Below are 13,225 nucleotides of genomic sequence, written 5' to 3'. Positions count from 1 at the left end.
ACACCTCGACATCTAGATAGTAGAAAACTGATTGTTTCGAACTAACTGCATTATAAAATGAATACTTCTATAGGCAACAGATGCACTGGCATTTTGAATTTAGCTGGAATGCATAAAATAAAATAAAGTTCACATGAAAAATGCGTGAGAAAAAATCACACACACAAAAGATTTATAAGTTACTTGCTTGGCAAAGTAACTAACGGTAGTTGGTAGCCAATTTAACCATAATTTGTTAAATAGTAGCTGAATGAAGTAAACCATACCATGAAAACATTATTGTGAAGGCATATGCATACTAGATATAACTTTAGCAAGTTCAGGTGCTTGCTTCTGTAGTATACATACATCAGCTGTAGTTATGATAGTAGCACCTTCAATTCTCAGCTAATTACTTGATTTATAATACCAGAAAGACCATCATGCCCATGTGGCCATGTTTACTGCAGAAATAATCATTGACTAACTCACAAAAAAGGATTTTGATCATTTGATGTAGTCAATGCATCTAGTCCCATAGCAGAGTACATAACATTAGTACTAAAACCTCAGGGAAACTTAAAAATAAAAAAGTAATTTACCATTGAATAATCTAAATTGTGGGCATTGATGAGAGAAGCACTATTCTCGGTTTTGGAATTTAGTTGGCAATGAGTTGGCAGGGAAGACTGCATGAGGTAAACCTCGTGCTTTCAATTTTAGCTGATACCGAAGCCTACGAGCTTCTTTGAGATCCTCTAAAGCACCAGGGCCACAGCTTTCGTAAGCATCTACTACTTGTTCTTGGCAATCCATTGCCGCCTTGTAGCTGCAATTCAAAGAATTAAATGAGTAAAGCCACAATGCCACTCAAATTCACTTAACAAGGATGTTATAAAATGGTCAAGTTGCATTTAATTGTTCAATACCAGATCTCCTGACCCACTGAACATAAATTTGAGATATCAACCAGTAGCCACTGCTCAGTAAGTGCATATGCTGATGTGTATTTATGAACACTATAAAATGTTATATTAATTACTGCGCCATCTAGCTTATATTTATATATGCTAAACTAAGGGGTCACTCAACTCCACAGCATGACAATAGTATCAGAGCTATCCAAGAAAGGCCTGTGGATGGTTCAGCAAGCAACATAGACAATTTCCCAAGCATTTCCTCCTGATTTTTCTTGAAAAACAATCACATAGCATTGTACCTGTACTTTTTCTGTAAACATGTGTAGAAGCATCTCTTGGCAGTCTACAACAGCATCAGTGAAGAACTAAAAAAAGCTAGGATATTGACTAGAAGTTGTGGCAGTTTCCTTATGCAAGATAGATGAAGTTCTCATTTTTAAAGAACTATTTACACTAGTAATCTTTGTGAGACAGAAGGATGTATCGTTAGAATCAATAAATATATCACTCATTTGCAGTTGAGTTAAAATTGGGACAGATAGTCTGAAGGTTAAAGATGAACTCAGTCCTTGTGGTCATATCAATGCAAGCAGCTCTTGCCTTCTAATTTGTAACATAATGCTTTTGTTGTCCTGTATTTCTAGCAGTCATCAGTTCATCACCTCTGCACCAAATATCCCTAAAAAAGGCTTGTTCCTATATTCCATCTATGTTGACAGCAGATTGGTCTGGAAATCCAAATGTGAGCTTAAAAAAAACCTCGACTGGCTATAGGAAGACCGCCCCCATGGCTTTGCAATAAGAAACCTCAGCCAAAGCCGGCCTAGAAAGCAAATGTGAGCTTAAAAGGGAAAGGTTGTAGACAATAAGCATGCCCCTTTGATTATATTCTATGCAATATTGAGCAACAAGCCATATTAGATTGGTCTGGAAGTCCAAATGTGAGCTTAAAAAAAACTCCACTGGCTATAGGAAGACTGCCCCCATGGCTTTGCGCTAAGAAGAAACCTCAGCCAAAGCCGGCATAGAAGGCAAATGTGAGGTTAGTAGGGAAAGGTTGTAGACAATAAGCATGCCCCTTTGACGATATTCTTCTATGCAATATTGAGCAACAAGCCATATTGGCCTACTGTTATAATAAGTAATTAATAACTAGTTCACTAGTAATTGCATTATGACCCAATCAACCTAGAATAACAGCTTTATCAGTATATTATCTCAGGCCCCAATGGTACAATAAAAGATATGAGTAGGGCGGAAAAACTTACTTCCCCATCACCCCATATGCATTTGCAAGGCACTGGATGGCTTCAATAGAATCCTCATGTTTTGGCCCATATGTAGCATTAATTATGTCCTTTGCAATAGTAAAATACTTTACAGCTGGCTGTGGTTGGTCCATGGCAAGATAAGCATCTCCCAAATGCTTATAAGCAAACCCTAATCCAAAGTGCAGCGGACCAAAGCAGTTCTTCAATTTTTCAATTGCGGTCACCAGATATGGAACGGCCTCGTCAACTCTCTCTGTCTTCAGAAGAAGCCACCCCATCCTAGCTGATATGCTCCCTTGAATGTGCTCCATCTCAGAGACGCCATTGAGAAACGCAAGTGTTTTCTTCATCAAACACAATGCGACCTCAAATTCTATCATTGACTCAAACAACATCGACATCTCTGCATACACCTGAGCAACCCGCCCAGGGCTCACAGAAACCTTCATGTCAAGAATCCCACGAGCAATCTCTAAGCAACGCTTTGAGTCAGCAGACCTGTCCTGGATGCACAAAATACTTGCCATCACAACAAATGCTAGTGCACGCTCTTCACTCTCTTTCCCAGCCCGCTTGATCACCTTCTTGAGGACATCCATTGCCTCCTCGGATCTCCCCAACAAAATTAGCACGCTAGCCACATCAATTTCAACCAGAGAAAGCTCCACATCCAAACCCAGCTTCTCATAAAGCATCCTAACTATTTCATTCTGCTCCAATGCCTCGTCATTTCGATTTAATCCAACATAGACAGTCGCGAGAAGCTGCCGAACCTTAGCCACCTCAGGGGACTCTCCTCCAAACTGATTGCGGGTAATCTCCAACGCCTTATGGCACAACGGCAACGCTTTCTCAAAGGCCAGTACGCCTGTGTAGGCCTCAGCAACATCCTTGTAAGCGTTCCCCAACTCCACACTCCCTTGGTCCAGGAGCACGGCCTTCAGCTCCAGGGCGCGCATGAGGTTGGACACCGCATCCCACCTACGCCCCATCGCCGTCTTCGTGCGCGCGAGCTGCTCGTGCACAGCGGCGCCAACCGTGGCGACCTCCGCGTTCCCGCTCTCCATGGCATCGACGATATCCGCCGCGGCGTTGAGGGAGTCGAGACTGTCGCTGAGGCGACCGAGGCGGGACGCGGCGGCGCCGGCGAGGCGGAGGGTGCGCGCGACGGGGAGCGACCAGCCGCCGTGGGACGCCTGCAGCGGCTGGAGCGCCCTGATGGCGAGGGCGAAAGCCTCCTGGTGGTCGTCCGCTGCCTCCCGGAGCTCGGCGGCCTGCATTAACTCAAGGCCGTTGGGTTGGGCAGCCGGCGCCACCTCGGGAGGAGCGGCCGGCGCGCTTAGGGCTCGGGCGGCGAAGGGGAGGATCCGCTGGACCGGAGGCGGCGGCCGAAGCAGCGGGAGCGGGACGGGCTCCCGGCTGCAGCGGAGCAAGGGCTTGGAGAGCGACGCGAGGAGGAGCGATTTCGGCAGCCGCCTCATCGCGGGGGTTTAAGCGGTCGCCGACGGCGTGGCCGCGTGGGGGGGGAGGAAGGAGCGAGGCCGAGGGCTACCCGTGGCGGATGGAAGCCGGCGATTCCGCTGCCTCCCCCACCCCCACCCCGCGCCGCCGAGAAAGCTAAGACTGAAGAGAAGGCGGCGCGGCGCGGCGCGAAACGGCGAAACCCTCGCCGCCGCCGCCGCGCGCGCTGCACGCGGCGCCGCTCCCCGTCTCCTGGGCCTTTCGGCCACACGTCCCGTGGGCCCTGGCTTGTAGTGAGATCATAGGCTCGGTTGAGCAGGCCTCCTACATGGGCCCATGGTGCTACTATTCTCTTCTTCTCGTGAGATGGTTAAGAGCATCCATGAGAGATTGCTGATATTTTACTTTTCAAAAAATTTTATTAGGTTTATTTAAATATTAGTTATAAAAATTACACACTCCTCTAATAAAAATCTAAAACTGAATAACTTGTATTGAAAATATATATTTTTGCCCTAAATTTAGGATACAAGAGAGCTAATTGTAGATATGTGTAAATATTAAGAATGTATTTGTTAGAGATATATTTTCTAGCTTAATTTTAAAATTCTAGACATCTCTTAGAGATTCTTTAGATATTCCGGACTATCTTATTCAGACGAGAAGTTGAAAATTTAATCTCGAAAGATCAAATAAGAAACTTTATGTGGAAATTTATGCACTAAACATGAAAAGTGTGCCAACCAAAATCCATAATCGATAATGAGGTAATAACATGCCTTAACCCGCATAGTAGCATCACAATCAGACTGAACATTTAGAGTTTCATGCTGGTCAGATCGTGTTCTTTTGTTGCGGAAAGATAACGATTATCTGATTTTTATGATACCTATTTAATTACATAAATAATGGAATTAATCACTGAAAAGTTGAAAAAATATTTTGTAGAAAGTTAAGACGATAAATTTTTATATATAAACTTTTTGCAATAAAAAATACTATTTAGTAGTTTGAAAAATGTGCGTATAAAAGCCAAAAAAATCTAAAGAAATATTATAGTAAAAGAACGCAGACTTAGAGGTTGTTTAGATGGCGCTAGCCCCATGATGTTTGAATATTAATTTGAAGTATTAAACATGGACTAATAAAAAATATTTTATAAATGAGTGGTAATCCGCGAGACAAATTTTTTAAACCTAATTATTCCATAATTAGAGTATGTTTACTGTAGCATAACATAGGTTAATCATGGATTAATTAGATTTATTAGATTCATCTCGCGAATTAGTCTAAAATTATGGATGAATATTATTAATAGTCAACGTTTATTATTTATAATAAGTGTACAGACATTCGATGGGAGCCCCTTGTCTCAAAACACCACCAGTTGTGACAATTTGCACTCGCAAAAGACCGAGGAAATTCAGAATTCTGAGGCGGCAAAAGGATTTCGCCGATGGTAGCCAGCTGACGCCTGCGAAGAGCGACTCTGCAGTCTGCACGCATCCGCCGGCTCATGTTTGTTCCAAAGAACAAATGCCCAGAGCCTCCATGACGAGGATGCGTGCAAGATTTGCCGCCGTGCCGGGCGGTTCGGCTCGGTTCTCCTCTCAAAACGATACCAAAACGGAATGGGGGTTTCGTTTCATCACGCTGCCTGCAGTGCTGTCGCGATGCCCGCATCCTGGGGCGGCTTCCGCAACCGCAAGGTGGTGGTCACCTGATAGGCGTCGGGGACACTGGTTCAGATGCCCATACATCCATTGCTTCCCGTCGCGAAAATGCCCAATCTTTTAGGAGTAAAAACGCCGGCTTTATTCTGCGGGTGAGGTGATGAACAGCTGCAGCACCAAATGCAGATGCGTCTATCATCTATAGGCAATTGGCGTGCGAAATTCTCAGGACAGATTCAGCTATTTTTGACGCCTGTGTGCTGAAGATTTGGTTCCATTCCATGCAAATGCAACCGGCAGCAGGGCTGGTCGAACTGCAGCCGCACAGTTTGGATGTAAAAAAGGGAAAAGGTTTAAATTTCACTTGTGTAGGTTGTGCTGTACATGTGTCATGCAAGGCCGACGTGGAGGCCACATTCTGCTTCTAACCACCACACGATGTTTGCCACTAAGCTGCCCTCGCGAGCTCATTTTCACGTTACAATGGTGGAGACCTTGCCCTACCGATCCGGATTAAAGGGAGTGTTAGTGTGATCTGATTAGGTCTGCAATGCAAATCAATCGGTCTTGAGAAACTGGCACGGTTCCTGCAATGGAAATTGCAGTTAATGAGCATGGACTTCTTTAGTGATTAAAAAAAAGATCATTGGAAAGTTGCAGAATGTAGGAGTGATCAGAGACCACACAGAACAAGATACGCTGATTAATAGAGGTCAATGAAAGTGGGTTAAGTGGGTGTCCCATTTAAACTCTAGGAATTATAAATTAATTGATGGAAGGTTAACAAGTTTACAGTGGGCTCAAGCTTTATGTATCAGTCTTTCCTTCAAGCACTGGCAAGCAATTAACTAGTAAAAATTTGCTTTTTGGCCTTGCTATCTTTTACCAGAATCATTGTTTATTTTATGGCGGCTCTGAGATCATTAGACACTCCTGGGATTCTCAAATCCACTTACATTATGCAGGCGGCAAGTAGCATAGTCCTACATGGAGACAAAAAGGAGCATCAGGTAATCAAAGCATCACTAAGGAGAATGTAATTCTCACAAGTGGTCCAACTGTTGACAGTTGACACCCTTGAACAACCAATGTAACATTTCAGGTTAGCTCCATGTTCTATTCAGTAATGTGCCATAAATTAGTAAAATCGCAACTGCTAGATTTCAACTAAACGTTCATAATGTGTTCAAGAAAAGGAATGAATGCCTGAAAAAAATTCTAGTTAACTGAATGTTCACCAAGAATTTGGTCATCAACAAGCTACCGGCTACATCTTCAAAGTCCATAAATGGAGATTGCTTAGATTGTTACGCAGTGAACAAAACTAGCAACTTTTGTCCTGGACTCAGCTCATCAGCGGCTAGCTAGAGTCCCATCTATCAATATTCTGGACGCCACAATTATATATATGCTTTTTCAGCAACATATGTGTGCTGGCCAAAACCAAAACCATCAGCACTGCTATTAGTGCAAGTCTATGAGGGATCAACTTCCATAGGGACACTGGCAAGCCAAAGTTCTCTTGTTTAATCACATCATGTCATTCTTCCATCCTAGCATTTTTACTTTTGCTCGCTCAGCAATGTACTCCCCCTCCTCCCTAAATATTTGACGTCGTATTCATCTTATTCAAAAATTTACATAATTATTAATTATTTTTATATTATTTCATTTATTGTTAAATATAAAAGTATGCATATATATATATACACACATATATTTAAAAAAATAAATGAGATAAATAATCAAACGTGTATTAAAAAATCAACGACATCAAACATTTAGCTAAGGACGGAGAGAGTAATATTTTGCCCCCCAAAAAGCACAAAAAGAATGTGCCAATTCCATGTGCTGCTGTTTGTTCAGGTAGCGTTCATTTCCTCCCATGGCAGATTCACAGTGAACAGCACCATGTAGTGGTGGTGATAGTAGTACTTCGCCAGCACACGGCACTCCAGGACTATAATAAAAGGGACGAGCCTGCTAGCTGCCTGCATTCTAGCTTGATTCAGCTTGTTCTTCAGGTGGTGTCTCTTCAGATGGCATCATCAATGGGAGCTCTATGGAGAAGGTACGCGCCGCACAATCTGATGATACTGTCGCAGCTGTGCTACACGTTGATGTACTTCATCACCGAGGCCGCGTTCAACAAGGGGCTCAATCCATACATCTATGTCACCTATCGGCATCTCGTTGTCGCCGTCTTCCTCGCGCCTTTCGCCTACTACCATGAGAAGTAAGAAAAGCCCAGTTCTTCAGCTAGGATTCTGCAGGCTGGTGAACTGCAACTGATATGATGTACTCTATCTGCAGGAAATTGAGGCCAAGAATGACCCTGATGCTGTTTCTGGAGATCAATGTGCTCTCACTTCTAGGGTAAGATCAGCAAGAACGTTGACATGAGCACATAAAAATCATCGTCAGAACTCGGAACAAATTTACACAGCGTCATCTTGGTCGACTTGCAGGGTGAGCCTAACTCTGAACATGTACTTCTCGAGCTTGATGTACACGTCCCCGACCTTCGTCACGTCCGTGGTGAACACCGTCGCTTCGATCACGTTCGTCATCGCCATCGCCGTCAGGTAGGTAGCCAGCATTTTTTATCACAATCGACGACGGCGTACGCAGAAACTCAATCGATTTTTTTGACTGACATTATCTCGGTCGTCTTCGATGTCAGGATGGAGATCGTCGACGCGAGGAGCCTGCGGGGGCTCGCGAAGATCGCCGGGACCGTGGTGTCGTTCGCCGGAGTGACCACCATGACCCTGTACAAAGGAGCGGCCTTGAGGAGCCCCTGGAACGCGCCGATCAGCATACACGGCGGCGGCGGCGGCGGCGGCGTGCACGAGAGCTGGCTCAAGGGGTCGTTCCTCGCCGTGGCCAGCTGCGTGTGCTGGTCAATCTGGTACATCATGCAGGTGCGTACAAACAAGCGTTCATAAATCATCCCAAAAGTGCTTCCTTTTTCTGAATTAGACCTAGGCCACGTTTGGAGAGAATCTGGTGGTGAGCAACTAATAACTATTGAGAATTTGAAAATGGAAAATAATATACGTACGATGTATATTATTTCTTCTCTGTGGGTCTGTGAATCTTTCTTCTCTGTGGGTCTGTGACTTGCACCCGTTAATAAACACTTAGAGGAGTGTTTGATCGTACACATATCGTAAACAGACGATCGTATGCATAGTGGCGCTCATTTGAAACTGTTGGGTTTTTTAGCTTTTGATTCTAGTTTATTTACTAGATGTTTTCATAATCGAATATTGTTTGGGGAGATTTTGACAGTTGAATATTTTGTGAGAAGTTATAGCCAAAAGATCCCAAAACATGGCTTAACTAAATGAGCAATTTTTTCATCCATAATAAGGTACCATGAGTTATTCCTATTTTCTATATAAAATTTGGTACCTCTGGGTACCTTAGGTATTAATAAATTACCAAATTTTGTATAGAAAACAGTGGTACATCATGGTGCCTACTTAAGGATGAGAAAAATGCTCTAACTAAATACATGTACTTGGCTACATATTAACCTTGTAGGTGTGTTTTCATAATAAACTTGTTTTCGAGATGAAATAAGATGGAAACAATATGCAGCAATACTATACCATGTGAAGAATAGATGATAAAAAAATTATATAGTAGTGTTAGCGGGTTACAGTGGTACAACTATAATTTGTTTCTAGCATAATATGCAAGAAGATTATATTTTAGGATAATATTAAAATATAGTTAGATGTGATATAGAGGATGTAATATAGATTATCTGCTAGAATATAAATATGTATGGAGGAGAATTTTTTTCAGATGGTCATTTAAAGAGAATATGGAAAATCCAATCTGGACTATGTGTTAGGCTGTTAGCCATGCTCTTCGTGTTGGGTCTCTGTCCTCCTTCCCCCTCACTGCCCCTGGGAGGTATCAGCATCTAAGGTGGTGACTGCAGAAAACCGCATGGGTTTCATCTTAAAAAAATAAATTAAAATCTTCTAATCTCACATTACACGTTGTGGTTAAGGTAATATAACCATAGTCTCTGACTTGAATAAAATAAAATTATTGACAAGAAATAAAATTTTATGACCGAAATTTCTAGTACAGTACATTATTTATATATAATAATTTATAAATCACACACTGCTTCTAGGAAACTCCAATGTTTTTTTAAATCTTTTAAATTCGAATTTGAACAACTTTTGTTAAACTCTATTATCAATAGTTCTTACCGTATCCCTAGTTCCCTACGGTAAGTGTGATTGCTTGTGGTTTGAAAAAAGAACAATTTTATCATCTTTGAGCAGTTACCAAGAGTATCTACTTTGAAAAAAAGGTGAGTGTCACTAAAGCAACTTTGAATTTGGTCGAAATGGTAGGCTTCGTCGTTGAAGAGGTACCCAGCGCAGCTCTCACTGACGGCATGGATGTGCACGGTGGGAGGAATACAGTCGGCTGTCTTCACGGCGTTCATGCAGCGCAAGCCGGAGGACTGGCGCATAGGCTTCGGCCTCAAGTTCTGGTGCATCATCTATTCGGTAAGCGATCACCAATCACCTTCGTTTCTTTGCCTTGTCAATGTACTGATCATTTGCAAAGAAAAAGAAACATCTGAGCAAGCTTCGTTGCCCATGAACTGTAACAATGTTCTTCAGGGGTTCGCCTGCAATGGCTTCACGGTCTTCGCTCAGCTGTGGTGCACCGAGAAGAAGGGTCCTGTGTTTGTGACGATGTTCAACCCTCTCTCCACGATCATGGTGGCCATCCTGGCCTACTTCATCTTTGGTGAAAATCTGTACGTTGGAAGGTATGAACATGTCCAGGCGTCCAGCATTATGTTACTCCTGATTCATTAAGATGGCGATTGGAAAAGGTCAAACGACATATTTGCAAACGAAAATAATTTATAAATAAAACTTTTATATACGTATTTTTAACGATATAAAAGCCAAGGCTGAAACGATGAAAAAACTCTAAAAACAACTTTAAATTTAAGTTTGAGATTTGAAATTTTGGTTTATAAGCATAAACGTAAGCGAAAAAAAGGGTCTCGTAAGATATTGCTCCTGATGAAAGTAAACTTGCTCTAATTTGAAGCAAATGTCTGGCTCATATCAACCTGAACTCAAATGTTCAGAAAATGAATTTTGCTCACCCTTTGTTTTTTCACTCGACACACCTGCAGCATAATCGGAGGAGTGGTTGTCATACTCGGCCTTTACATGTTGCTGTGGGGCAAGGACAAGGATCAGGGATACAACGCAGACAAGGAGCAGGAATCCGACCTGGACTGCGAGAAGCAGGCGAAGATAACCGATTTTTCTGCAGTGCAGAGTGACCTGGAGGAGCCGAGGACGAAGAAGTAGAAGGGGATCAGATTCTGCTGGAGCTCACAGAGCAAAAGCAACACGGTTGAATCATTGTACATTGTGGTTACTGATTGGGCCTCTTGTGATCAGAATTTTCACTGCCTCTTACCACAATCCCACAGCTCTTCAACGGGTTGTGGTGACTTGTGAGTTGTGATGACAAACGCCTGTCACAAGGTCCAGTACTAGCTTGCGGACCTGTGTTTGAAGAATTGCAATTTTTTTTTCTTTCTTGTCTTTGTGAACTCTCTGATTGGTCCTTCTTCTGTTGCATCCAACCAATGTGCTTGGTTTGTCTTGTGCCGGGCAAGGCCAGCCAACTTTATCACTGGTGAAGCACTCTGTGTTGGGCGGCTTGGGCCTGCAATGTTCCACTTCACAATTCCCATCATACTACTTGTAATGGGCCAGTTTATCAGCCATGCTAGCTACTGAAAACATTAGCTATTTGGAGGTGCTCCGGTCAATTATAGCTTCCTCTAAAATCTCTAGCTTTTAATACCATATAAATTTTCAGACAAATTGTAAGAATCGGTAGTTATAAACTCCAAAAGAAAAGCTGAAAAGTACAATGCTTATATATTATTATTAGTTGTTTCTCGGAATATTAAGTTTATGAGTAAATTTCACAAGACAACATATAATTTGATCAACTATCACAAAAATACAGATTTAAGATAACAGTTTGCTGTTAATTTTGAAGTTTTAAAGTCACCGGTTTACAAACCCATATAAGCCAAGCCAAAAAGTCAGCTTAAAAACTTTAGCTAATAAGTCTATGTCCAAACTAAGTGGCCTAAATCTATATTATTATGGTCCCAGATCTTAAATTTGTACTTTATTGAGAAATTTGATGCTAAATTAGTAGTTTTATGATATACAACATTAAATTTAGAGAAAACCTAAAAAATACTATTGACAAACGTCTAAATCTAAGAAATATCATTGACGAATGCGAGTTCTAAGAAATATCATCGTACAAACAAATTTATCTGAGAAATGCCATCGACATTAGGGCTCCGTCCATTTCTGCCGTTAAATACATTGTTCATACTATAGCATTTAACGGAAAAAGTTGACGAAACTCTAATGACGGTGGTATTTCTTAGAACTCACACTCATCGATGATATTTTTTAGAATTAAGCGTTTGTCAATGACTTTTGTTAGATTTTCTCTTAAATTTTATTATTTTGCGATGATTTAATCAAACACATGTAGTTTTGTCAAAATTACTCTAACAGTCATATTTTTCGCTTATGCTTATAAACAAAAAATTAAATTTTCATCTTTAAATTATAGCTGATTTAAAGGTTTTTTTTTGCAGTTTATTTTTAACATTACTTTTAGATCACTAAAATACATATATAAAAAATATTTATAAATATGTCATTTGGCTTTTTTTTCAGAGAAAAAGCTAAACTGACAAGGGCTTAGTTTATCAAACATGACCTACATTGGACTCGTCTTTTGTTTTCCTTGCGAATTGTTGTCACAGAATGGCCAGTGGGAAGTTCATGAAACTTTGCTGAAACGCCTGCAAGGCTGGAACCTACAAAGCACTTTGAAAACTCTGCGATACCTACACAACATTTTCTTTCCGGCGCCCGGGGGGGGGGGGGGGGGGGGGGGGGCTCAGCATTTCGCTGAAGTTGTTGGATACTTCCAAGCACACTTTTACACGTATTTTTAAAAGTTTATATATATATATATATATATAATCGTTCTATGTTGATAAAGTAGATTTTCAATTTTTATGATGGCTAATTTCATTATTTCTATTTATTAAATATATTATTTCTTATCAACAAAAAATACGGTCTTGGAATAGAGATACTTCACTGAAATTTCCAGAATACCTTGTAAACTCCGTCGAACTTCGTCGTGACTCTCATGGATGTATTGTCTGGAGTCTTGTATGGTCAAAGTCAATGGCCGTAATTTCCAAAGGGGGTGACAGTGATCCGTGGAAGTATAGACATCTATATCAGAGCTAAGTTCAATAGTATAGTTAATCTAATAATCAAATTTATACGATGGCTATTTATAAAACTTATACTATCCTGTCCACCTATAATACATATATTATGTTTTGAATTTCGTATCGTAGCTGGCTATAAATCTGTGTTCACTGTTCTTCTCTATTATCTTATTAAAGCATGTTCATAGCTGGCTTATATTACGCTATTTCACATGCTTCCGTTGATTAAGAAACTAACAACTGCTTTAGTTGGGCATTGATTAACTAGAGTTCACAGCTCATTTACCGAGAAGTTCCTTAGTTGCAAGTGTTCGTGCTCAGCCACTCACAAAGACATGTCACAGACATTCTGCTGGTAGCGATTTTTAATTAGGATGAGTTTAAGAAAATAGATAGGGTTGGGTGCAGTGGAGGTGGGCCTGGTTTATTTAGACGAGTTGCTGATTACAAATTACTCGTGGACATAAGGTAAAACGAGGCATATTATAAATAAATGATAAGCAAAGTATTAGCTACCATAAACTTAAAAAATAAATTAATATAAATTTTAAGCTACTTTGAGATTTTTTA

General features: G+C 41.2%; 2 protein-coding genes across 2 annotated transcripts; one reads left to right on the top strand and one right to left on the bottom strand.

Moving 5' to 3' along the window:
• Positions 1 to 213: 213 nt before the first annotated feature.
• LOC102706363 (nephrocystin-3-like) lies at positions 214 to 3,883 on the bottom strand. The gene is made up of 2 exons (XM_006649345.3): positions 2,168 to 3,883; positions 214 to 808 (listed from the first exon to the last, which is right to left on the bottom strand). Exons 1-2 carry the CDS (start codon positions 3,649 to 3,651, stop codon positions 622 to 624), a joined length of 1,671 nt encoding a protein of 556 aa, XP_006649408.2. The 5' UTR covers positions 3,652 to 3,883; the 3' UTR covers positions 214 to 621.
• A 3,436-nt stretch (positions 3,884 to 7,319) lies between these two features.
• Positions 7,320 to 10,913, top strand: LOC102710480 (WAT1-related protein At2g39510-like). Its single transcript, XM_015834800.2, has 7 exons — positions 7,320 to 7,540; positions 7,618 to 7,680; positions 7,773 to 7,889; positions 7,988 to 8,228; positions 9,687 to 9,845; positions 9,963 to 10,114; positions 10,493 to 10,913. Exons 1-7 carry the CDS (start codon positions 7,344 to 7,346, stop codon positions 10,671 to 10,673), a joined length of 1,110 nt encoding a protein of 369 aa, XP_015690286.2. The 5' UTR covers positions 7,320 to 7,343; the 3' UTR covers positions 10,674 to 10,913.
• Positions 10,914 to 13,225: the final 2,312 nt, after the last annotated feature.

This window comes from Oryza brachyantha, chromosome 3 (assembly GCF_000231095.2).
Source record: "Oryza brachyantha chromosome 3, ObraRS2, whole genome shotgun sequence".
NCBI lineage: Eukaryota > Viridiplantae > Streptophyta > Magnoliopsida > Poales > Poaceae > Oryza > Oryza brachyantha.
Note: the sequence above shows the minus strand (reverse complement) of the source record. Positions and strands in the feature narration are given on the sequence as shown.